The sequence below is a fragment of the Pseudonaja textilis genome, chromosome 1, assembly GCF_049901715.1.
Source record: "Pseudonaja textilis isolate UNSWEBS1 chromosome 1, rPseTex1.2, whole genome shotgun sequence".
In the NCBI taxonomy this organism is placed as follows: Eukaryota; Metazoa; Chordata; class Lepidosauria; order Squamata; family Elapidae; genus Pseudonaja; species Pseudonaja textilis.
The window spans coordinates 158331716-158358373 of record NC_141990.1 but is presented as its reverse complement, the minus strand read 5'-3'; the positions used below and the strand labels follow the sequence as shown (position 1 = coordinate 158358373).

The window sequence follows — 26658 nt, the reverse complement described above, 5'->3', positions numbered from 1 at the left end:
TGCAGATTACTATTTTTTTCCCAACCAATCTTCCCAAATACTGAGATTATACTTCAGGTGCAAATATAATCAAAAGAAATGGTTTTGTTGGGGGGAAAAAAAGAAAGAAATTATCTATCAATTGAGGCTTAATATTTCAAGTCTGAAGGTCCATACCTACTAGATCCTAAATCTATTAAGGACTGAGTTTTCTGGATGTTGGAACCACCAAATCCTCCTAACACGGGAGTGTATGAATTAGAATGAGGCAAAGCTGAAATAAGAGAAATGTTGAAATGGGTTAATAATTAGCTGAGTCCTGGAAAGAAACATCATCATCTTTACTTGAAAAAAAAAGACTTACCCTTATTGCTGAACCCTGACTGCCAGTATTGAGAAAGACAAAGGGGGTGTCCAACCTTGGCAACTTTAAGACATGCTTGGCTGTAGAATTCTGGGAGTTGAAGTCCACAAGTTTTTAAAGCTGCCAAGATTGGACATCCTGATATATAAAAACAGTTGAATGTATGCTTAAGTGCATTTCTTTTAGGTACGTAGATCTGATTTTATAAAAACTTTTGGACTAACTTTTAGAATCTCCCTGATTCCAATGCCTATTAGCCAAAACCTGAGGGAGGAACCTGGAAGGGGTGGGTGGGTTTCTAAGCAAAATTATCGGACTTTTGAGGGGACAGGAGTTAGAATAAAATACTGTAACTAATTTAAGCATCTGCAAAGCCAATCAATCTGCCTCCTGGGTCAAAGCAACATGCTTGGAGAACAAACCACCACCAACATCAAGCTGTCAAAACTGGAGTCTTTCTGACATGAAGGTACTCACTGGAAGAATAGGACATAGCTAATGGCTGAAGAAGGCTGGGGGTTCCATTTGGCAACGATGGAGGGCTGGCAGAAGGCAATAGTGGGGTTGAAATCATCATGGGAGAAATGGAAGGTACAGATGTCAGATTGGACATGGGAGCCAAAGGTGCTACTGTAGACAGATTTGGCATACTGCCCATACCTGGAAAAATTCAAGAGTCAATATAAATACACCAGTCCAAGACTATTGACTCAACCCCGCTTGTTATATATAGAAAGAGAAACAGTTTCAAGGACACAGTATGATGTCTGGTTACAGTTAGTTTGAGAAATCATCATCATAAAATTCATTAGTAGTAGTCATATAATAACTGTGTTTTCTCATAATTCTTGTTAATTATTGATACTTATTAACATTAATAATAAATATATCATAATGTCCTTATAGTAAAGTTAATCCTTCTCTGATAATTTTAAAACATTCTAACTTTTGACACTTAGTTAACCATTGATAAAAAAAATCCCATATTTCAAAATATTCCATGCCTTCTCTTTAATTTCAAGTGTTAATCAATTTCTGCATATTCTAGTATTTTTTTTTATTATCTTCTCTTTTGTAGGGATCTCCACACTTTTCCAATGCTATGCAAATACAATTCTAGCTGCTGTTAGCACATGTAGTATTAAATATAGTCCCTTTATTATATGAACATGATTTTTATGAAACTGGCTGTTGACAGAGAATTCAAAGGACTAGACTAAACATTTTTTACTTTGATGGGATTTTTATGACATGTCTTTAATATTAAATTGTTTTAATAAATTACTGTCCCTTTATATATTTGAATTCCACTAATGTGGATATTTGTATCTAACACCAGGACAGATATTGTAAAAACCAGTTTTAGTTCAGCAGCTTACATTTGCACAAAGTATTATTTCATTTGATCCACCAAATGGCCAGAATTTCCCTCTTCTGGCTGGGAAAATTAGCATAAGTCCAAATATTGGAAAGCAGCAGAATGAAAATAATATAATTAAGTGCTTGTTTTTATTGTACCCAATTGCTATCAAAATATTTAACTATATTTTCTTCATATAGTTTTAACAAATGTAATGCTTGTACAAATTTGCAGAGGATCTGCCATCATTATCACCCGCATATTTGCATGTTTACCAAAACGAGCAGAAATCAAGGGAGAAAACGCTGGAGTCTGTTTCATGATTGGAGGAAGCACCATGGGCAAGGACTGGCCTTGCAGTTTGAGTTTGATGAGTTTCATAGCTATGGAGAACTCCAGCTGATCCATTTTCCCATCTTTATTCAGGTCACTAAGAGCCCTTTAAAACAAACAAAATGCATACAAATTGAGTGTATGGATATATGTTCAGTTGTTAGTGACCGGTATTACTGTGTCAATTACTCACACCTAACACAGCATGAAGTTTTTTCCACTATTTCTAGCAATATCTGTTTCGCATCCCTTATCTCGAAACAAGTCTCACAAACATTTCTTTTAGCAAGCCTGTTATGTTGCCCTCTCCCCTCTTTGGAAGAACTTTGTAGCTACCGTTGCCTTAAGAAAGTTCAAAACATTCTTAAAGATCCATTTCATCCTGGAAACCCGTTTTTTGAACTATTACCACGTGGCAGAGGGTACAGAATAATAAAAACATGGACAAATAGGCTGAAAAACAGCTTCTACCCCAGGGCAGTTGCTCTTTTGAATTCTGCTGTATAGTGCAGTGTTGGTGCAGTGTCGGGGTTTTTCGGTTCAATGTGTGGTGGGTGAAGGATGTGTGTTTATGTTTATTTTCATGGTCATGATGTGCACTGAAGATGGTGTTTGGTTTTGTTGTACGAGGTGCAATGACAATAAAGTAAACTGAAACAGCCAATGGGCAAGGGTGAGAATTGAGCACACTGAAATCCACGAATCCAAGGGCTATATTTGGCCATAGTCACCAAGTGCTATAACTATTAGGAAAAGGATACAAAAGTACATCCACATTCCTGACATCAAAACTCTTTCATTCAAAGTATGCTTGGTAGAAAACTTACCAACCTGATAAACACTTTGTCAATTAGCACCCATTCAAATGTGCTCTAGTTAATAAACTTAAAAGAAGAAAATGTTTTAAAAAATCCCTCTTAAAGGATGGATTTTCCAATCAGATTCTCAAATTATTTTCAGAAATGATACTGATGATGATCCATTTTAAGAGTTCTGCCATAATAGGACTGCTTTACAGTATAAATTTAAATTTAGATGTAAATATGCCATTTTTAAGATAATGCCAATCAGTTGAGGATCTGTATATTACATGGTTCAGAAAGAGGCCTGAGAAAATATCTACAGACCCCTCCTATCATGGACATAAACCCCTCAGGTTGCTGCTACAAAGACCTTGCATGCTAAACAACTAGACACAGAGTTTTTCCCCCTCATGCCATCATATCTTAGGATATTTACCCATTTAATACAGCTTTAGTATTATTATTATTATCCTTCTCATCTTTTCCACAACCATCTATTATTGGTATCATTATTACTTTGTTGTACATTGAGACTTTATATAGTGAAGACAAATTCATTGTGTCTAATCACACTTGGCCAATAAAGAATTCTATTCTATTCTATTCTATTCTATTCTATTCTATTCTATTCTATTCTATTCTATTCTATTCTATTCTATTCTATTCTATTCTACTCTACTCTACTCTACTCTACTCTACTCTACTCTACTCTACTCTATTCTATAGTATTTATTTGATTTGTCAATCGCTTACAAGATACAGGTATAAGAATAAATATAGTTTTGAATACATGAGATAGATACTTATAAGAAAAATAAAAAACAATAGGACAGGGACGGTAGGCACAATTGGTGCGCTTATGCATGCCCCCTACAGGCCTCTTAGGAAGGGGATGAGGTCAATAGTAGACAGTCTAAGACTCTAAGAGGTTAAAGTTTTGGGGGTTTGGGGAAGAAACCACAGAATCAGGTAGAGTATTCCAAACATTGACCACTCTGTTGCTGAAGTGAAGAAATTCTATGCTACACAAGTATTTGAGAAAAATTACTGAGAACAATATTTAAACAATATTCTATTCTATGCTACGCTACTCTATGTTACACTACACAAGTATTTGAGAAAAATTATTAAAGAATAATATTTAAAGAATGAATTCAGGATATATTCCTAAATGCAATTGTGTGAAAATGAAGTCCACTGAACACAGAATCTACATTAATGATTGAATGCTAAGGACACTTCCTAGTCTTTCATCTTCTAATCTTCCCAATCCCAGTATAAAATACACCAAAGATTGAGCCAGCCTGTCTTGGTCCCTGTGAATTCAGTCTCTGTCTTCCCTTCCTGGCAACTCTTCCAACTCATGTATACATTGCCCTTGAGTTATGACCATTCGTCCAGTCGCCCTGCAAAGTTACAGTGGTGCTGCACAAATGGTACTTAAGTGGTCATGTGATCTAAATTCAGGTGCTTGGCAGTTTGTCCAAACTTACATCCTCAGGAGCATTTAAACTCCCCTCACCTGCCTATTTTTACTCCCACCTCTGCCCTTTTGGACGCCCTGAACAGCAGCATACCTCAATAGCAGCACTTTTGGAAAATGCCATGATTTTAGTTGCTAATAGTTGAGCCCTAGCTGGTCTTCCTTTCAATACTGTGCTAATGCTCTCAATTTCTTTCAAGACTAATAGATATTCTTGAGAATATTGCTGCATTGTCTGCATAGAATAAAATAGAGGTGTCTTCCAATGAGTATGGGAAGTGAAAGTTTGTGTTGAGGAAATGGCCCACCATGGAACTGATATTAAACTTGAATAGAAATTGAGCCAATATACAGCCTTGTTTTACCCTTTTCGATTAATAGTGGCAACAGGGAGTGCCAGGATTGCCATTGTTAAGCAATGCAGTCATGTGATGTTGTGGTTTACAACTGCATTGCTCAGCAGGCTGTGTAGTTTTTATGAGGAAAGGGGGTCAGTTCTGGAGAGCGCATCAACAGTTCTGAAATAGAAATTCCCATATACAGAAACAAGAAGAGTCATACACTTTGCAAGTTCCTGGTCATGACATTATTCAATGATTAAGGAGGCTTATCACATGCAATCATTAGAACAGCATCTTTCTACAGTAAATCTCTTAATATAATGAATTCACAGTGAGATGCTCACCATATTTCAGCCAAAACAGGACTTGGCAAACCTGACTGTAAAAAAAACATTCGTGCTTGATCACCTGTATGAAGAAAAGAAAGGGGACAGAAAAAGACATAATGCATTTCTCAGTTGGGAATTTTGTTCTAAAGGACACAAATTTTTAAAAGAATTCTTTTAAGATTCTAATGCACTTAGTTATAAAATAAAATCTGCCTGGACTGAACAATTACACTGTTATTACTGAAAAGGCAATCCATAACTTTAATTTGCTCTCCTTATCAGACCAAGTGTATGAGAGAGAGACAGAGAGATAAAAGGCAAAAGAAGTAAAATGGGAAGCATACTGGACTGGCTAGGAGTTCCAAAGCCTTCGAACAAAATTGAGCCTTTCAGAAAGGATACCAGTTTACTTTGGAGAGTCATAGCCAACCAGAGGGAGAGCATGGATAAGGGATCAATAGGATGACTGCTATTCAATGGGCATTTCTTTTCAGCATTTGTAGGTGTCTGTTCCCTTATACAGAAAAAAATAAATGTTCCCTGCTTGCTATTTCACTCAAGAGACAGAATCTGAATAAATTAGAAGGGTCATATAAGCTTCCTTCCATTCCATTCCATGAGAATGTATGGATACTATGATACTTGACTCCACTTCCTAACTTTCTTCTCCTCTCTCCTTGAAAAATGATGAAAGAACTGAACTAACAGCAGAAAACGAAAATTGAAAACACCATAGCCATATGGGTCAAATCTCCCATGAACCAGAAGCAACTTAAAGTTAAAGCTCCTTTGAGCCAGGTTTGACTATTGGTGTTATCATAGATATGTCCATGAAGTTTTCTTTGAAACACTATGGAAGTGGATTTCCACTGCCTCCTTTTCAGAAGCTCTCCCACCTTTAATTTTCTAGCCCATCTACAACCCTGGGTTTTCCTAAGTATTCCCATCCAAATGCTAATCAAATCGATCTTTGCCTTTTCTGAAATCAGAAAGGTGGGGCTATCTGCTGTGATGCCTCCTGGAAGCAGATCCATTATCTTCTTGTGTAAAATTAGGACAGCGAAGAGTACCTCTAATTCAAAAAAACATTGCTTATGTCATGAATTGTTGTCTAATAAACTGTGATACAATCATTAGACAAACACAAACATATATCCATTACTTCCAAAAAGTTGAGTCAACTATAATTTTATATGTGGCTTATAGCACTACCAATTTTGGGGTATTGACAGTTACAATAATTTCTTTTTCAACTAATATTTTTAACCAGATAGCAATTCAATGAACTAAATCTTCAAATCATATAACAGAAAACCACACTAACCTGTAATGTAACCCCCAACTGGCTTAAGGTTGTCAAACTGTTTATCATATTTTTTTCTTTCTTCAGAAGTGATGGCCCACATATTTGGGCCTCCTGAAAGACAAAAAATAATACCTTTTTAAAATTATGTTCAATAGGGGAAAATAACTTTTCTCTTAGTAATAATATTAAACCTAAAACCTTTATGACCCATCTTGCTCCTACCAATTTGACAGGAATGTGGTTTTTCTTCTTGGCAGTCATCCATTCTTCCTTCAAGTTTTTTACTTTATTATCTTGTTTTTAATATTTCAGATTGCTTTTTCACATATTTTACAAACTCCCTCTTAGAAAATCAACATTGCCCAAATTCCAGATTTTTAGAAAGCAAAGATTTCTAAAAAGATTTCAAACTCAAGGCCTGTTGAATCATGTATTTTGCAATGCCTGTATGTTTTTCATGAGCATATCTGCATATTTGATCCTTCATATTTACTGGATCATCAGCACATATATGGACATATATAGATAGGTATGCATACATGGGTACTATTATGAATAATTAATTTTTAAATATAAAAACCAAGAGCAAAGTGGTACATTTTGATGTGTAAATAAAATGACCAAATATAATGGTGTGTAAATAACAATAGAATCAAAAATACAATGCTTTTAAATGAAAAGCCCAATACTAACCAGCTAACTTATCAGTACATAAGATTCTTAAAAAGTATTACCTAAGCAGAGTGAAAGAGCCTTATTCGGTATTGGAAGAATAAATACTTTAAAAAAGCTATTTACCATTTATAGCAGTAGGAAGCTGAGCCAACATAGTCTTGAACATAACTTGCTAGTTCTTAGCCATCTGCAAGAAAGCATCATGAATAAAGTATTATTAATAACACAGAAGTACCAGAGGAAGCACATCTTTCCGTAAAGGGCAAGGAAAATGCATCTCCAGCTTCTACATTAGAACTTCTGATCTACTGGTATATTGAGAGTACCCCCAAAAACGGGTTGGGAGAAAGCTTACAAAGTATAACATGCAGCTGGAAACAATACTTTGTTAATTAACAATATTTTTTAAATTAAAAGTGATATCAATTGTTGAGCAAGTTCAAAATGATTAATAAAGATGAATTGGCTTTTTTGACATTGCTTTTGACAATTATGAGATGTTTGAATTTTAAAATTTTTTAAATTTCGTCAATCTAGCATTCATAGGCACTAACTGTTGGTCTCTCATCCAAGTATTATTTTAGAATTCTTTATTGGCCAAGTGTGGCTGTACACACAAACAATTTGTCTTGGTACAAATACTCTCAGTATACATAAAAGAAAAGATACATTCATCAAGAATCATAAGGTACAACACTTAATGGTAGTCATAGGGTACAATAAACAATCAAATCATACTAGCAAACAATCAATATAAATTGTAAGGATACAAGTCACAGTCATACAGTTATCTTTGTTTAATTTTTTTGAGATGGTTATTAGATTCTGCCACTTGCTTTGGCTTGGGCTAAAAAAAAGGATGCTCTTAGAAGAAACTCAATACATCTCAACACCAAAAATTGTAAAATCACAATTAAAGGATCTCAAAGGTATGAAAAAGATATGAAAAGGATGTGGAAAAAATAGAAATTAAATACAATAAAGAACGAGAAAGAATACAGGTAGTCCTCAACTTATTAATTGAACCCTGAACTACAGTTCTAAGTTGTTGTGGTCATTATATGAGTCACCATGAGACCAGACCCAATTTTATGACATGTTTTGGGTGCTGATAAGCAATTCAGAAATCCTTAAGAAATGCTGCAGTTGCTAAGCAAATGCTACAGTTGTCAAGCAAATCCATTTTACCCAAGGGGTGCTTTTTATTAAAAACTGGAAATAAATGCTGGAAACTGTAAAAAAAGTGTCAAAAATCATGGTGATGTGACCATGGAATACTGAAAACAGCCATTAAGGTGAGCCAATTGCCAAGGGCCCAAAATGTGATCATGTAACTGTGCGAGGATGGTGCAACCATTGTAATTTAGAAATTCCATTGCAAACAGCTTTTGGGTATCTATCATAATTTAGAACTGTTGATAAGTAACTGTTTATAAATTGAGGACTACCTGCAGAGATCTAGTTATTGACTAGATTAAATAACTTTAGTTAATTATTAGGACTGTAGTTCCCAGAAAGATTTTCCATCCAATTCAGGGAATGTGTACAGTTGTTATGTAGCTAGGGGTAGCCAAGAATTGGAGTAGTAATCAATATAAAATGTGTTTTCCCCTTATTACTCCAACACATCAGTAATTCCTGTGCAAGGGTTGTAATGCATAATGTAAGAACAGCCTTCCCAGTAGATAGTCCCATCAGCAAAGTTGGCAGTGTAAATATGAAGCTACTGGTATATCTCAGGTTGGTGAGGGTACTTCCCCTCTTTTTTAAAAAAAATCTGTATATGTACAAAATACTGGAGAAGTTCAAGGCTTCAGGTTAAATGTAACTTGATTTTCTTTTTTACATTCTGGATGTAAAAGTGACAGACATATGCTTAATACATTCTTCACAAATGTAACTAAACAAGTTAAAATATTCATCTGCCAGTAGAAAGAACAAAGCTATTGAATCTATCTATGCTGTTGATATCCAGGTATGATAAACATGTTTGTGAGGAGATACATAGATCAGGCATGTGCTAATTTGGTCAAAAGCTGACTTCTCAGAAAATAAGTCAATCAAGCTGTGATCATTTAAGTTCTGAATAATTATTCTTTTTTTATTTTCCACCCATTGACATTATTGGCCTGAGATAATCAAAACAAGAGGCACCCTGGAACAATTTCTAAAGATCACCAATTTATTATTCAGTGATTAACTTTGTCTGGACAAGTTTCTTAACCAAGTAAAAATTATTATCCCACAGAGTAAGAGTTCCTTGCCCACCCCTCAAATATTGCCAGAAAATCTCAGAGAAAAAACAAGCCTAGAGGACTCAAAACTGTTTGCAAAGGCTTTGGTGGTTTGAGCAAGCCAAATTTCCCAAAAGAACAATGTTCCTGCTTTTTCCAGATAGTAGTTTTATCCTCTAGTGTCCGAATGGTGTCATGAACTTCCCTGTAATAGTTTTTGTTTTATACCATGCCCTCATTGTGTTGCCTTTGTGTCATCATCAGTTGCACTTAGCTGTTAAAGTGATCCAATTTTAAAGTTCTATTTTAAACTATCTTCTCCAAATAAAAGCTTTGCCCTGGCCGTGCTCTTGCAGTAGAGAGTGCCCAGACTAGTTAGATGTGTGTGTGTCCAATTAAGCAAAGAAAGTCTGGAGCATGATCTGGGAGGGCTCTGGTTCTGTATATATGTCCAAAGCTGGCTCACTCTCAGAATTCACTTCTGTTCTGCCTGAGTAAATCAACAAAGTTAGGATTTTCTAAATGGCTGCTATAAAGAACGAATAGAACTCCAGAATACATATGGTTCAAAAAAAAAAAAAAGAGTACCAGAGTCAAAAATAAATTGCAAGAAGATTTATTCTTGCAAGAAGATTGCAAGAATTATGATTTAGATTGCAAGAATTATGCAAAACTAAGTTAGTCCACCTTTTTCATTAAAAAAATAAATAATAAAATTTATTTTTGAATGTGAAGAGTTTATTTCATAAAGTTGTAAGGTAAGTGACACAAGAACAGTTTTTTCCTGAAAGCCATCACTCTGCTAAACAAATAATTCCCTCAACACTGTTCAACTGTTTACAAAGTGTACACTACTATTACTGTTAATCTTCTCACCACTCCTTATCACCCATCCCCTCCCACTTGACTGTTTCCTACTTTGATTTGATTGTTGATTGTTGATTGTACCCTATGACTATCACTAAGTGTTGTACGTTATGATTCTTGATTCTTAACGAATGTACCTTTTCTTTATGTATACTGAGAATATTTACACCAAGACAAATTCCTTGTGTATCCAATCACACTTGGCCAATAAAGTATTCTATTCTATTCTATTCTATTCTATTCTATTCTATTCTATTCTATTCTATTCTATTCTATTCTATTCATTTCATTTCATTTCATTTCATTTCTTGTTCAACTTCAACCCTTGCCCTAATGAAATAATTACTTCAGAGACACATGTGAAAAAAATGCAATACGAATTAAAGGTAGGAGAAAAAAAGAGTTGAGACTAATACGGTAGAAAGGAAAAATAGAACTAAGTAATCCACATGATCAAGATTTAATCCCTATTGAAAAAAAGGATTGGAAGATTCCATTGAAGCAAAAATATTTTAAGCTTCCAGTGCAAGGAGTTATTTTTTTTCACAAGTAGTGGAAAACTGGTAAAGTTTAAACAGTTTGACTACGTATTAAATATATACTTGAATATATTAGTTATGAGAGCTGCCATGGGAGCCCCTTAACTTTCTTGTATCTTTATTTATTGTTTTGATTTGTACTGGCACTTGTTCTGCTGCAGTTTTCCTTCCTTCTCCACTGCTGGTTTTAGTTTGTGTTGGGAGATCCCATCCCACTAGAGGGATAAGAAATTATATGTTTCCAGCATGTTTTTTTTGTAATACCAGCATTTCCTGAGTCAAGTTCTTCCTGAAAATTGTGTTCACGATTAAACTGAAAAGACCTTCTCTGTCAACAAGACTTGTGCCTCAAATGTTCTCCTTTTACTCTGTTAGAGCCATTCAAAACCTTTTAGATTTAAACATAAATTAGCTCACTTACTGAGAAGTTGAAATGGTGCTTCATTTAAATACTGTTTCTTTAAAGAAAGAGATGCTTGAACAATGTCGATTTACTCATTGGGTGACAAGCTGGGTGGAGTCAGAAGTTTCCTGCTAGCTTATATTTGTGAGACAATACACTTCGTGTCTGGTTTCCTGTAACTAGCCCAGTCTTTCTTCCCTACTATATCTAGAACTGCAGTGGATATAGAAAGTCTACATACCCCTGTTAAAATACCAGGTTTTTGAAATGTAAAAAATAATCAGACCAAGATAAATAATTTCAGATTCCCCCCCCCCCCCTTATAGTTTGTCACATAGTCAGCTAGACTTTCAGACTGGATTTGGCACTTTTATCTACCTATCGAGTCCTTACCAAGGCCCTGGGATAGGCAGATGTGGATGTTTGATGGTGTTACAGATATTGTTACAGAATGTAAGCTTTTCCAAGGAAAGCTACCTTTTGCAATTGACTGATGGTGAATTTATCAATGCCAATTGTGTTCAAGTGATACTTCAGTTGTTTGGGATTGCACCAAAGGAACCTATTATTATTACTAGCTTTGCTTTTCCCACAGTTGTGCTATTTCTATTTGCACGTCTTTGTATTTTTCTTCTTCTTCTCCAGTTCCTTCTCCTCTCTTCTGCCGTCTCCAGGTATTGCCACGTCCACTATCCAGGCTTTTTTCTTATAGACAATTGTTAACTCTAATGTAAGCAGCAGGTGCCTGGCTGTTTGAATTCTATGGTCCCAGAGCACTTTAGTTTCTTATTATTATTGAAGTTGGCTTAATGTTCAGACTGGATTTGGCATATTTGTCCATCTATTTATTGGTATCCAGTTTTTATGATGTTTACAAATAACTCAAGGCAGTGAACATATCTACCAAACCTTCCTCCTATTTTCCACACTACCACCTTGTGAGGTGGGTTGGGCTGAGAGAGTGTGACTGGTCCAACTGGCTTTCATGGCTAATATGGGGGCGACTCACAATCTCCTGTTTTCTAGCCTGATGCCTTAACCACTGGACCAAACTTGCTCTCTCTCACTCCGCTTTCCCAAGTTTTATTAGATTTTTATTTTTAAGTATACATCAATATCAATACATGAACAGTGTGGTTCCTGGGTATAATTCATTTTGAGACAAACATCACTAATGATAATCATAATAGTTGTTATATGAATCAAACTTATATAATTCTAGAATTAATATACATGGTTTTTAGAGTAGTTGCTCAATATTTCAATGTTCCATTTTAATACCAATATATTATAAACATACATAATATCATCTTTCAATCTCTGATCTTTTCCATCAAGTTATTTAAAAGGTGACATTCCTCTTCATCTTTAGCATTTTAGCACAGGCCTGAAGGATTTGTGTCAAAATTGACCAATATTTGGAACTGTTCATCTTTCCCTCCTTCCCCGCTTCCAACCCCTCCTTGACTAAATGTATATATTTTAATGTATATATTTTAAATTTTTGTCATTTTTAATGCTTAGTTTTGTTGATTAAATTGTACCTTTCCCAGAGGTAAGAAGTGTGCAAATAAATAAATAATGCTGCCACCACCATCTTCACCTTGGTGATGCATAGTGTTGTTTTTGAACCAAAATGCATTTTAGAATTATGGCCAAAAATTCATCAGACCATAACACATTTTCTCATACTGTCAGACTTGATGTAGGTTTTTGCAACTGGGCTTGGATGCTTTTCTTTGCATGAAAAGATTTCTGTCTTGCCACTTACCACACAGCCTGGACATATGAAGAATACGGGGGATTGTTGTCATATGTAGTACATAACCAGTACTTGCCAGAAATTTCTGCAACTCCTTTAATTTTGCTGTAGGCCTCTTGGACTTGTTTTCTTCTTCTTTCATCAATTTGGAAGAGACATCCACTTCTTGGTAATGTCACTGTTGTGCCATATTTTGTCTATTTGTTGATGACTGTCTTCACTGTGTTCCATGTATATCCAATACCCTGGAAATTTTATTGCAGTTGTACCTTTCTCCAGACTGATAACTTCAAACAATGAGATCTCTTTGATGCTTTGTAAGCTCTTTGCAGACCATGGCTTTTGCTGTAAGAGGCAACTAAGTAAATGACAGAAAAACCCAACTAGAACAGCTGACCCTTATATGGACTTGATCAGTCATTTTAATTGATGGCTGGTATGAAATGGCTGCTGTTCAATATCAGTCTGAATGTGATTGGTTAATTCTGAACATGGTCACATCTAAGACGATGTGAACACTTACACAGCCACATTCTAGTGTCTTACTGTTATCCCCCCTCTGCCAATTTCAGTTAGTTTTTCAATTGAATTGTGAAGCTTATATGTTATATTAAAGGTGTGGAAAAAATCTGAAGTGATTTATCTTGTATGATTGTTTTTTAAATCACAAAAACTTGGCATTTTAATAGGTACCAATAAAGGAGAATGCAGTATTTGCAGCTCAGGGTTGAAATGAGAGGTCCTTGGTGCTCTCTAAGCTTAGTTGTTTTCTTGCAGATGTTTCATTACCCAAACTAGATAACATAACTAGCACTGAATGATGTTAACTAGTAATGAATGTAATGAAATATTTGCAAAAAAACAACCAAGCTCAGAAAGCACCAAGGAAAGAAGTCACTTCCTCCTTAATAACAAAAGTTTAGGCTGAACAACCCGTACCAGATAAAAATGATTCTTAGTATCTGGTACGGGTTGTTCAGTTTAAACTACTTTCTATGGAAATTACCCAACTCCCACAAAAATATTTTTTGTTGAAATCATTCTTTGTCACTGACATTAAGACTTTGCCATGCTGATGAATTTCTCTGTGATTTGATTTGGAAAAATATTAAGAATTAAAGTTACTGAAAAAGCATATTACCTTCTAGTTTACTTTAAAAGCTACTGACCACTTCTGAGCTTTTCTCTGAATATGGCCTTGTCAGCCTGAAGATAGTGATGCTTATGTCCTAGACATTCATATTTACCTAAAGTTTAAAATGATTAAAGACATCATGTCAAACAAGTTGGGTTGCAAAAAGAGCCAATTGTTCTCCATATGAATAATCTTGAATTCCTGTATATCCAGGGGAAAAAAATCTTCTCAGGCCCACAATTAGTTCTGAAAGACACAGTAAGTGCATAGCAACTAGTTCAACCTGTTCTACCTGGCAGGGTTGACAGTTCAGGTACCCAGTGCCACCTTTCCTGCTTGATCTGCTCTCGAGTCTAAATCTTTCAGTATACTTTCAACACATATATTATTTCAAAGGCAAAAAAATCCACCTCTACCTTTTAAACATCTGACCAGATGTGCTATAGTCTCCCTATTTATAGTACTCTTGCCAATCCTCAAATCTATCAGAAAACTGCATCAACATGAAGTTTGTTATCTTCATTGTTAATCTCTATCCTGCTACTATTGTCTCTATCCCTAGTCACTTCAAGTCACTTGACTTCCCTCCAACATAATAGGTGGCATAGACTTAATAGATTTTACACATTTTGAGGCTGTCCTTACTATAAAAGGAAAATGCTACCTTTCATCAGATATCTATATGTAAGAGGAAAGAGTCTTTTTTTTAAAGATGGCATTCAAATTATATAGACAAATGTTTCTCAGCCTTGGCAGCTTTGAGATGTGTGGACTTCAACTTCCAGAATTCCTCACAACTCAAAAGCTGTCAAGAGTGAGAAACACTGGTCTGTATAGAGAATATACTCGCATTGATAATACCTGATTATCTTTAAGTGAATTAAGGACCTATCTCACAATAAACTTTGAGTCACTTAAAACAACCCACCTACATTTTTACAAATATCTGCTCTATAAGCAATAAAGTTTGACACTTCCTTTCAGCAATGAAGACATTTTTTTATATTGCAAGACTGATATGGGGTAAGTTAAAACTACTTTGGAGGTGAATAATATACAAACCTAAAGGCATAATTAAGCTTGACTGAGCTCCATTTCATTTTTTTGCTCAAATAAAATATTTGAAACAAGTGACAAACTTCAACATCCTATGAGTGTCACAATCCTGATTGCATGATAGCATTTGCAAATGGGAAGAATCTATTTTCTATTTGGCTGCCTTATTGCTCAATACATGTAGAATGTTTCCATATAGAAATAGGTTCACCCCTACCGTGCTTGGAATCTTGGCAATAACACAGGCATATATTTTGTACTATAGCTCTACTTTATAATGTATCTGTAGCAATGAGTTTATTAGTAGCTTGGCAGTAATAGAATGTGAACTCACAGATAAATCTCCCACTCTTCCTAGGGCACTCTAGATGATTATTTTTTGGAAAATCCTACTATTCCAGAGATTAGAATACTAATCTCAATAATTTTAGTGTCAAAAATTAATTACTAACTCAAACATTTTCTTTAGTTTTCAGAAAGTTCTCATGCGAAAGTATTTTATACAAAGAATTTAATTCTATTTTATATAAAAATTCACAAACAGCACATATTGAGATTCACAATATTCCTAGTAATTCAAAAGAGGCTAAGCCTAACAAGTCAGCCTCTCAGAACACAGCAGAACTGGTTCCTCAGCAAACATTCACATGATTACTATGTACTCTAAATAGCTTCTTTCAATGTCATGTATGTTTCCTAAGATGTCCTTTAAATAGTTATACTCTTCAAAAATATTTTAATCCAACTGCACTTCTTAAGAGTACGAGAAATAAAATACTGAAAAAAATATGACAAAGTTAAAATAAAAATAATGATCTTGAAAGATATTTTCATTTCATCTTATGTTAAAAAAGTTTTTTTCAAGTCATCCCCATTATTTTTAATTATTCTTTCATTATAAATATTGATAGGATATGGAGAAAATGTGTGTTCTGTATTGATTACTTTAAACAAGATAGAGAAAACATGGATTTCACTCATCTTATTCTCTTTCAATTTTTGCCAAAAAACAGTCATGATTAATATTAGTTAGTCCAAAGAAGGAACTTCTTTATTTTAATAACAGAATATAGGCCAGATTGACAGTACTACAAATACTTTTCCTAATCTTGAATATAAAACATTATATCCTGGTAATTAAGAGTTATAAGTCTTGTCTATCTATAGTACACACATATTTATACACTGGCATGTTAACTCTTATTCCTCAGTTATTCATATGAATATATATAGCATTCTTTGGTTAGCCATAGAAATGCATTCACCTATTTCATATCATCCAAGTTATCACACTACTACTGGTATGAAAAGCATGGTTTCTATAGAAACACAACGAAGTATTTAAAGTGTATGCATTTGTACATGTATATAATTTACATATGGCTAAATTCACAAAGAAATAGGTCATTTTACAGATTTTAAGAATGAAAGCAATAAATACAAATTATGAGAACACTCATTAAGAAAGGTGATAAATATCCAAAAGCTTCAAAACATACAAACGTAAAAAAAGCATTGCTATTTACCAATGAGCTGTTAAAAATAAGCTAGGTACAGTTCTAGCTTTACTTTTGTTTTTTTAAAGCCCCGGCGGCTTTAACTATTTGTATCCCCAAGGCAAGGCAACGCACGTAGCTTTATTTTGCCTTTCACCTTCTGCAACTAGAGCACTCACCCAAAACGAAGTCGTTAGCAAAAAGTGTGTACGTGCAAAGCCGAAGCCCTTTGGAGCAAAAGCAGCCGGAGGCCCCAGGGGGACCAACGGCAGGAGCCCCGGGATGCATTTGGCTCCAAGCTTGACAGATGCGGCGGAAGAGGAGCTGTCTGGTTGTGTTTAATGGCGACTTCCAATGGCCTGGCGTTCTCGTTCTCCCGAGTCCCGGGCACAAGTCCCGCCCCGGACTCTTCGCCGCAGTTGGCAAGACTCTCTTGCCCTTGCCCACCGATCCTCTCTCAGCCCGCCGGCCGCCCCTTCCTCTCCGAGGCGTCTTCCCTGAACCCGCAACCGCAACCAGCCTCCCCCGCCGCAGCGCTTCAGAGCCCAACCCGCCTTCTCCCCGATGTTACCACCACACTTCCCATGAACGCAACGAGCAAAGCGCCTGCCTTATCTCCACCCCCTTAAGCCAAAGGGATTCAAGGCAGCATTCTCCGAATAACTCCCGACCTCGGTCGCCTGCCGGACTGCGGGTCGCCCTGCCGCAGCCCTCGCCCCTCCGGCAGACTTTGGCGATAGGCCTGGAGCAAAAGCACCTGCGCCTACCTGTTGCGCCGCTTGTCAGCACTTTCCCCTTCCGAGAGAGCTGGTGGACTGCCTCCTTCCTCTGGCTTGCACTTCCTCCTCCTCCTGGGGCTGCGGCTGTTACCACCGTTGCGTCAAAACCGGAACATGGCGTCAGAACCAGCTGCTATATATGTATGTATATATATATATATAGGAGGGAACAAGCGGGAGTAGGAGTTCCATGCGCGCCTGGGCTTGGGCACCCCCGCGTAATTTCAGGGAGCCAGCAGGCCGCCAGTGAACTACCTCATTCCGGAATTCTTGAATCGTTTGCCGAAAGGATATCCTTGCAACCCAGTAGGCTTTGTTGTTTGTTGTTGTTGTTACCGGTTTAGTTTGCCACAAGTGGGCAAAAATGGCCGAAAGCGCACGTTCTCTTGGTGCGCCAAAACAATGTGTGAGATAACGCTCTTCTCCCCTTTTCTGTGGGTGGAAAACGGAGGTTTAGCTCCTTTTCTGGCCAACCACCATTACGTAGCTAAACTCTCCCATCGCTCCACTCAGCTGTGACCCTTTTAATCAAAACGCACTGGCTGGGAAAAAAAGAGGGAATGGTACTTTTTTGTTCATATTTGTTTACCAATACTGAGTTCTTGCTTGATGCTCGTGAATTTTGCCTCGTAGGCTTGATTGCTCCTTATCTGCCCGGGAAGAACCGAAGAAAACCCTCTGCATTATAGGGTCCCTGCCAGGGATGGGATTCAAAAATCCCAGACTCCCTGCCTACCATGATCAACTTGATATTTAAATTTAATGGGGAATATGTTTCCAATAAAGTTTTCTTTACCTTGGGATTAAATGCCTTTGGATTTCCAAGATTAATTTCAGAAATGTGAAGGAGGTAGGTATATGTTTAGTTCTCTAGAGTCTAAAAAGCAATATGTTTAAAAAGTAGAATTGCTTGCAATGATGAAAATATTGTAAGGGGAAAGCTGTATTAATGAACAATTTATGCTGTTTAATAAAGTTGTTAGAAAATGTGCTACAGATTCTTTTTTCCAAGGTCTAGTTGTCAGGAGGAGAGGCATAAGCTGTTCAGCATGCAAAAATTGAGCATTCTTTAACATGGAGTTGCATCCTTGACTTGTTTATTTATCATGATCAAATGAATAGGCTGTTATTTGAGTGCCACACATCCTATAGCACAGCAATTTGTCATCAAGCCTCTCCCTCATACAAGCACAATAGCAACAAAGAATCAAAGAAAAAACAAAGCTAAATGAAGAGCAATAATCTCATAACCACTTCTTTCACAACACTGGAATGACTCAATTTGACAAGGCCCCTAGACCTAATGACTGCACCTATCTTAACCTTAAGTTAGGGCAAGCAAAACCTGAGCAAGAATGCAATACTGTAGCTGCATCTGATACAGTGACTTGAAATTCAAAAGATTCTGCATTACAATTGAAAGAATGATTAAGAGGAAACTGAACCAGAGGCTCCAAAGATGCCAAGTCTGGTTAAGATTATCATACAACATACACCTTATTTACAGAACTCACTAGTTAACCCATTTCAACCTATTGCTACATTGTCTGAATGCAGATTATATAGGCTACATTGTCAGAATGCAGATTACATATCGTAGTTAATGTTTCAAATTCTGCAAATGCAGAAAAATTATTAGCTGAATATCCTTAACATGTCATGTGAACATGAGCATTCACTATTTAGTGATCGAGCTATACTCACGTAAGGTAAAGTCTTCTTTGAGTCAAGCTCAACTCCCTATGATTTCAAAGCCTTATTCAAGGCAAATCCAAATCGCTTCTGGATTTTTTAAAAACTTCTTAATATACCCAATAGCCCTGAATTCTATTTCCCACCCCAATAGTACCATACTGCTTTTAAAAACTTTTTATTGAAATGAACTGAGATCAAAAGCCAATTTCATTTCTCAACAGTCAATTAACAGTTTCTGAAATTAACATGGCAACATTACTTTATTTGACACCATGCCCCAAATTAGCAATGTTATTTATGGTGTAATTAAAGCTTAATTGTATTTCTGAATAGAAATTTTATAATGCATATTATAATCTTGGTCAGTACTTGTTTTATCCAATTAAATATCATTAAAATTCATTTTTATACAATACATAAGCATGAATAAAATTGAATTTCTCAGTATGGTTTCAAACAATACTATGCTGCAGTTAAAGGTTTATTATAATGGATGAGTTATATCCTAAAAGTACATGTCATTGTCGAGTAACATAAATTGGAAGTTATGATAGTATTTTTGTTTCAAATAGCTACATATTGGTATTGAGGTTGCAATTATTACAACAGTTAACTATTCTTCTTGGGATATTTACCTTTCTTTACCAATGGACAGGAGCAATACATGTAACATTACTACTTTGTTTTTACCGCTGCTAAACAAACAATATTGCCTTTATAAGAGATTAAACACTGGCACAACAGAAAATGAATTGGAGAATATAATCAATGCTTTTATTGAAGATATACTACTTCAATTTCCTGTTACTCAGCATGCCCTACAAGTTCATAGTCAATCCTACTTATCTTTTTATTTGCCTTATCTCATACAAAAAGAACTTCTGGAATGGACATGAGCAACCCTTGGCCACCACCTTCAATTTCATAGCCTTTTTGGCAACAAATTAAAGGGGTTACTTTTGAAATGTGCTGATATATACCTCCCATTGCAAAAACAGTCAAAACTTTGGGGACCAAACCCTTCTAAAGATGTCACCAACATGTTTCTTGTGGCCTTCATATTTTCCTCAATTATCCAAAATGTTACCTGCTTATTTAGAAAGTTTTATATATGTAAAGACTGCTGAACACAAAAAAACGAAGTATGAATACCTTTCATCTACATGCTTTTTAAAGAGTCACTATTAAAGATGTAACCTAAAAATCCTCGAACGATGGTCTTTCCAAGTAATAGCCCTCTAGCTTTTATCCAGCTCTTCAATTACTTCTTTCTGAATTTCCTTTTCAAATTTTGATGTGTCATACTCTAGCATCATATCAAATTGTCTCCAAGGCATTTCCCATTTTTTAATTCTTTCTTTGTCTTTTTCTGTAAGATAATCATCAAAGTTGATGCCCTGGATATTGTATTTTGGATGTTCCCAGCGTTTTGACCACGGTTTAGGCTTCATTTTGACCTTCATCTAATATAATTCAAAATAAAATGTTAGCATGTGAATATCATATTTCAGCAAAATACTTTCAAAAATTGTATTTTGTACTCATAGAAGTCCCTCATTCATATATAATGATTTTTAGCAATGCTGACAGATCGGATGTTTCCCAATTATTCTTGGAATAGGTGAACTTGTGCCAATCACTATCTGCTGACTGAAACTCTCGGGGATTATACTCCTTAGATGAAATAACAACAGCAACAAAAATAGGTGGGCTGTACTTCATACTTCAAGAACCTTATTGGTCAAATACAATGCTGTGCTGGAACCTAAAATCATTTGAAAACCCTTGGAATTTGGCACATTTTGCAGAGAGATCTTCATGCTCCTAATAAGAAAATGTTTTTCTTTGTTAACTCAAAAGCATTTATATAGAGTGTGTGGAATGCTGACAATAATAAAAACAGGCTATATCCCTATACAAGATAGTCCTTGACTTAAGAATGCTTGCTTAGCAATTATTAAAAGTTATGATGGACCTCCCTGGGGATATTTACAACAGTTCCAAAGATTTGATGGCCAGGCCCCCTCTGCAGACACCGTGTCTGCGTGTTGTGTGCTTGGCAACTGGCCCACATTTATGGTCCTTTGTAGCATCCCACAGTCCTGTGATCTCCTTTTACAACAGTTTAACCAAAAACTACCATTTATTTTTGGTTTTCAGCAAATCTGGTTTCTGACCTGCCTCCCAGAAATGATAAGCACGCTGGTTGTTGTTGTTGTTTTTTACTAACGTTCCCATTATTAGGAGTGCCAGCAAACCTGGCAAAGAGTCTCTCTCTCTCTCTCTCTCTCTCTCACACACACACACACACACAGCAGCCTAACGAAGACTCTACGTGCCTGTGGAAATTGAAGCTCGCTCCCTTTCCCCCTGAAATCGCTTCAATCCACCAGGAGTCTCTCTCTCTCTCACCACACTTGTAATGGACATCCTGAAAGGTGCGCTCGCTCTTTTCCCAGCAGCGGACACCCACACATACGCTCCGAAGGCGCGCCTGACTCTCAGTGCTTCAGAATCAAAGAAAGAATTCCAATAGTTCCAAACAGGATCCAGAATTCAGACTATTGGTGGCTGACTGACAGGGAAATGAATAGTTGCCTGCCACATCTATTCGTCTCCACACCCTTCTATCCCCAGAGCTAGGGTGGAGCTTAGCTAGCAACAGTGGCTCTTCTGTCCCGAGGATCAGCCCATAGCTTCCCGTTGCTCTCCTCTGCCTTTGTGCATCAGGCATGGGACCCAGTTGTTCCTCTTCCTCATCAGCCACCTCCACACCTGGACGCTGTTGACTCTCCATCTGGGGGCTGATAGACAGCCCAGGCTCTGACTCTGTCTCTATCTCTGACAGCACCATTCCATTCAGAGCTCTCAGATTGTCTTGATGCTGGCTCTGACTACCAGTCCACCTCATTTGATTTGGCTGTCCAGGGGGTGGGCGGTGGCCTACAAGCCACAACTGGCCCATAGTGAACCATTGGTTCACTTATCAACTGCAGGTTTGCTTAATGAGTGCCACAAAAAAGTCATTAAAAAGTTGGTAATATGGGTGACCTGATTTATGACCATCATGATTGTGAGGGGCAGGTTCCAATAGTCCTAAATCAAGGATTATCTGTAACCTGACAGGAAACCTCTACTGGGAGAACATTCTCCAAGCAAGTAGAATTCTGTGCAATAACGCAAAATTATTTTCAAGAACAAATTGTTAGCTGCATGCAGCAATTACCCCTTTAGATTACCTTATTGACAGGAACTTCATCATAAAGTATGTAAGACACTGGCTTCATGTTTACATCAACAGTGCTGAACTCTGGCAGAGCATCTCGTAAATACATCAAGTTATCATCTGGCCTCTTCTCCAACTTCAAAACCTTGATCTCATGGATTAGGGGATTATATAATTCATAGCAGATTTCAACACCTTAAAATGAACATTATTTCTTTAATTGATATAGCAAATGCTTACCACGCTTAGCTAACAAATAAGGGTTTTCTTAGAATGAACCCATAATGCACCAAGTTTTTAAAATATGAAAGCTGAATTTTCCTTGTGTGATATGATCAATTTTTAACCTGTTTGAAGCCGATACTGCTTCCTTTCGTGAATGTCCTGACTACATCCTTAAAAGGCATAACAAACTCTGTGTACTCACCTTGTCCATTTATTACATTTCTAAGTTTGAAAGTTGCACCAAGTCCCTTTCCTGATCGCTGAATACAAATTCCTACAAAAGTGTTGCATTTTCCATTGGAATATGGATCCATTGCAGAAACAGCAAGTATACTTCCTGGGAGAAAAATAAAATAATTCAACATTCAGAGAAACTAAGTAAAATCAGACCATGGATTAATATAGAGTAAATACAATAAAAATCAACAATTTTCTGATATAGTTTTGTTGCATGTTGCATACTTTCAACATTCTGGAAATCACATGGGCAAATACTGCATATTGGACTAGGGTTTTTGCATGTGATTCATTCCAAATTAAATGAGAAGTCAGGTTCACCAGCCAAGCAGTTGATCAAATATATACATGCCCACTCTATTGTACTATTTATTCAAATTGATATAAATATTTTTATACTCTAAAGTGCTCAAGGTGTCTCAGATCTAGAGGGGCCCAAGTCACAGCTAACTTCTGGGATTTGCCACTATGGTTATAAGAAATATGTACCATAACTAAGCCTTCATTTCTCCTTACCTAAAATATTTATATTCTACAATAGAAATTTATTAGGTTAGCTGTTTCTGCGAATATGTTAATTATAAGTAACAATTCAAAAAATAACATCTTTTAAATATCACAGCTACTAAATTCAGATTATATTTTTCATAACAAAACATTAACCCACCTAATGATTTGCTTTTTCAATTTATAAGGCTCTAACTTACTAGGTATATCTGTGTCTCTTATGTGTTCATTTATGAAAAAAAATATTTAAAATTATTTTAAAATTTAGTCACATATTTTGTTAAACTTCCCTTAAAATATAAAAGTATTTAACTCTGTAACATTTAAAATGGAACTTCTTTCTAAACTGAGTATTGTATTTGGTTATTTATAACAGTTGGATAGTTGTACGGACAACAGTTACATTAATTTGTAGGCAAAACTTTTTTCAGGTTTCCAAATAGTTTTGGAAAAAGAATATCACAGCTTGGAAGTACATACTCATTAAAGTTAATCCAAACCTTATGCAGAATTCTCAAAAAAGCCAGGCAACTTGAACAAATAGTAGAATTCACTATGTTCACGTGATGTTTAAAGCAGTTTTGGATCATTTCAACATATAGAGTCCTACTAAATTGAACATTATATATAAAAACATGTTGTTTTACATTACAGTACAATTATGTATGATGTAAGCAATGCCACATTATGAAGTTAACATTCTAAAAATAGTACTGACCGGCATAAAATTCTGGAATATTGATTACTTTTCTTCTTTTTATCATATGTTGTCTTTCAAGGAAGAATTTTAAATGATTTGTTCTCTGCCGTGGAGGGATGAATTCAGGACTCAAGAACCTATAGACATATAAATAGCTTCAAAATAGAAGAAAATTTGACTTGTTTAACATTTAAAGATCAAATACAACTAGTGTTATTTTTACCGTTTCCCTGTTGCTTGTTGTTTCAATTCATCAATAATAATTGGCTTGGGAGGTGGTTTAAATTGTTCTGATTCTCCATCTTTACTGTTGAATCCTCGAGCTGATAAAGAAAGGCACCCTTTGGAAGAATAATATTAAATTAGTTAACTGCTATGTTTTAACAACATCTACACTACTAGCCTTGTGTACTGTACAACCAAACATCCTTGCATTTCACGTCTGTATAAAAAATTACGAAGGCGCTTAAGAAATATAATCAGATGCATATTGGCTTCTGTGATCCACCTTAGACACTAATATCTATACACGTAAAGGCTGGGTTGTTGAAAATGCAGTTCTTGCAATAGAAGAACAGTCTTCTGATATCTAATACGTTTATAACGGCATAAATTTTTGTGGACTAGGATTCATTCCATCAACCCATAAAGTGCTAATAAAGTGCAGTTGACAAATGCAACGTTTTTTTAAAAAACAAAACAAAACCCGAAGATAGGCTTGATTCACACACAAGGCGCAAAAAGCATAAAATACAACTATTACATACCGACCCTTCCTTCCCCCCGGTAAGCTTGGGGAGCCTGAGATTCTCACTATCTTCCATTAACGGGGTTCTTGCACTCCGGGATATACAAAAGCAGAACCAACTGAAACGGCAATCCCTATTTCCATAGCCTCTTGTGCGGAGAATAACGACAAAAGCATGCACAAGGACAAAAGTCAACAGTTTCACACTCAACAAAGGCCTTTCTTTTTAGGAATATGTCTCCTCGGAAGGCAAAACGTTCGTTCAAAACGAAAACTTACTACAGCGCCCAACAAGCGGCAACCAAAACTTCCTCGTAAGAACGGCCATGGCCGTTTAGGACAATTCCTTCCAAAGAGGAAAAAGCGCATGCGCTTGAGGCGCAACGAACGCTACGGCAACCTCAGAGAGACAAAATTAGTTCTCGCAAGGAAAATGATACCCGAGCGGGAACGTTCCCTAATTATCAGAGAAATGCTGCGTTTGGATTTCGGTTTTAAGTAGCACTTTTCAACCTGCTTTATACCGGCTAAAAGTGAGAATTGTCCAAATTAGGAACGCTTTTCTGCGCCAAATTGCCCCTCACCCCATATATTGATGTTAAAAATAAGATTTTTAAATTCTCAACCAGTTTTCCTGGTGATGTGAAACCTTGTTTTTATTTACATTAAATATACATAACAATCACGGGTAAGGAAAAATCTGTTTCCACTCTCTAGAACAGCGGTCCCCAAACTTGGCAACTTTAAGACTTGTGGACTTCAACTCCCAGAATTCCTCAGGCAGCTCTCCGGAGAGCTCTGCTTTAGGCATTCTGAGCCTTAGTGTCAAATTCCAAGTCTATATTGTGTTTGTCTAATGTTAACAATAGTTGTCTATGCCTTGGAATGTCCTTAATATAACAAATTAATTTAATATATATTAAGCATTAAGTTTGTACTCAGTTTCATAAATGATGTTGGGGAATTATAATGCACAAACATAACACATCTCTGCAACTCTTTAAAGCAGAGGTGGCCATCTGTGGGTGGGCCACAGAGAAATGTCACCCCCAGAGCACACCCCCAAAGCAATTAATCCAGGCTGCATGGGAACAAGGCCGCCCACATGGCCTGCGGAAACACAAGGCCTGTGTTGCTTGCATCGCGAACAACGTGAGGTAATGAGGGGAGGAGGGGAAGGGTGGAGGGAGAGAACTTGCCCCACTCACCCTATGCACCTCGCCTGGCCCCCAGGCTGCTTCTTTCTGCTTCTTTTAGCTGCAAGCAAGGAAAGCAGCAAAAGTCTTTCTCTCCCCCAAACTCTGCCAGAAGAGAAAGAAAGACTTCTGCTGCTTCTGCTGCTTTCCTTGCATGAAGCCAAAAGTCTCTCCCTCCCTCCCTCCCCCTGAAAACGGAGCTGGAAACGGTATCCTGCGATCCCAAATAAAGAATGATCGATCAGTAGAAAAATGGGGTGGGGGATTTTCCTGCAGACTTTTCCCAGGTCTCTGAAAATCCTAAAGAAAGCATGCAGGAAAATCCCCCACCCCGTTTTCCTACTGATCGCAGAATACTGTTTCTCTCTCTCTCTCTCCTCCTCCCCTGAGAACAGAGCTGAAAAGCAGGTTAGGAATGCCTTGGAGGGGTGGGGGTGTATGTGGACCTGTGTGTGTGTGTGTGTGTGTGTGTGTGTGTGTGTGAGAGAGAGAGAGAGAGAGAGAGGGAGAGGATATTCTGCGATCGGTAGGAATTTTCCTGCAGACTTTTTGGGATTTTCCCAAGGTTTCTGTCTGCAGAGACCCTGGGAAAATCCCCCCAAAAGTCTGCAGGAAAATCCCCAACCCCGTTTTCCTACTGATCACAGAATACCCACTCTCTCTCTCCCTCCCTCCCTCCCCCCTCCCTCCCTCCCTCTCTCTCTCTCAGAACGAGTGGCCCTCAGGATTTAAAATTATGAGTTTGGTGGTCCCTGAGGTTGAAAAGGTTGGCGACCGCTGCTTTAAAGCAGCATAGTCTTTGCCTGGAATAATGGCAAGCAGTTGTATGATCTTTGAAAAATGTGCAGCTACTTCAAAAGTGGCTGATTGGGACTATATT

The 26658-nt window shown here is 36.8% G+C and overlaps 2 protein-coding genes across 5 annotated transcripts in view; both read right to left on the bottom strand.

The window, feature by feature from the left end:
* The window catches only part of ITSN2 (intersectin 2), a 71591-nt gene extending 54206 nt beyond the window's left edge, over nucleotides 1-17385 (bottom strand). Inside the window, exons 1-7 of one of the 4 annotated variants that reach the window (XM_087919424.1) lie at nucleotides 17233-17385; nucleotides 7097-7160; nucleotides 6317-6409; nucleotides 5008-5071; nucleotides 1979-2142; nucleotides 821-1003; nucleotides 157-253 (exon numbers count right to left, since the gene is read on the bottom strand). In XM_087919424.1, the coding sequence (XP_087775550.1) occupies nucleotides 157-253; nucleotides 821-1003; nucleotides 1979-2142; nucleotides 5008-5071; nucleotides 6317-6409; nucleotides 7097-7139 (644 nt within the window). In that variant the 5' untranslated portion in view covers nucleotides 7140-7160; nucleotides 17233-17385. Of the gene's footprint in view, nucleotides 1-156; nucleotides 254-820; nucleotides 1004-1978; nucleotides 2143-5007; nucleotides 5072-6316; nucleotides 6410-7096; nucleotides 7161-16644; nucleotides 17050-17232 lie in introns of those variants that run through there. The other 3 variants (XM_087919422.1, XM_087919425.1, XM_087919423.1) reach the window with 3 other exon arrangements.
* Nucleotides 17386-19687: 2302 nt separating this feature from the next.
* On the bottom strand, nucleotides 19688-24939 carry MRPL19 (mitochondrial ribosomal protein L19). The gene is made up of 6 exons (XM_026707657.2): nucleotides 24862-24939; nucleotides 24058-24175; nucleotides 23853-23971; nucleotides 22593-22727; nucleotides 22179-22360; nucleotides 19688-20402 (listed from the first exon to the last, which is right to left on the bottom strand). The coding sequence occupies exons 1-6, from the start codon at nucleotides 24908-24910 to the stop codon at nucleotides 20178-20180; spliced, it is 828 nt and encodes a 275-aa protein (XP_026563442.1). The 5' UTR covers nucleotides 24911-24939; the 3' UTR covers nucleotides 19688-20177.
* Nucleotides 24940-26658: the final 1719 nt, after the last annotated feature.

Excerpts from the sequence above, each read along its gene's own strand:
- MRPL19 (XM_026707657.2), bottom strand. The coding sequence starts at position 24,910 with ATGGCCGTTCTTACGAGGAAGTTTTGGTTGCCGCTTGTTGGGCGCTGT. Across the intron at positions 22,361-22,592 it reads AAATGTAATAAATGGACAAG|GTGTTGAAATCTGCTATGAA; the intron begins GTGAGTACACAG and ends GTTCATTTTAAG. Across the intron at positions 20,403-22,178 it reads ATGAAGTTCCTGTCAATAAG|ATGAAGGTCAAAATGAAGCC; the intron begins GTAATCTAAAGG and ends GAATTATATTAG.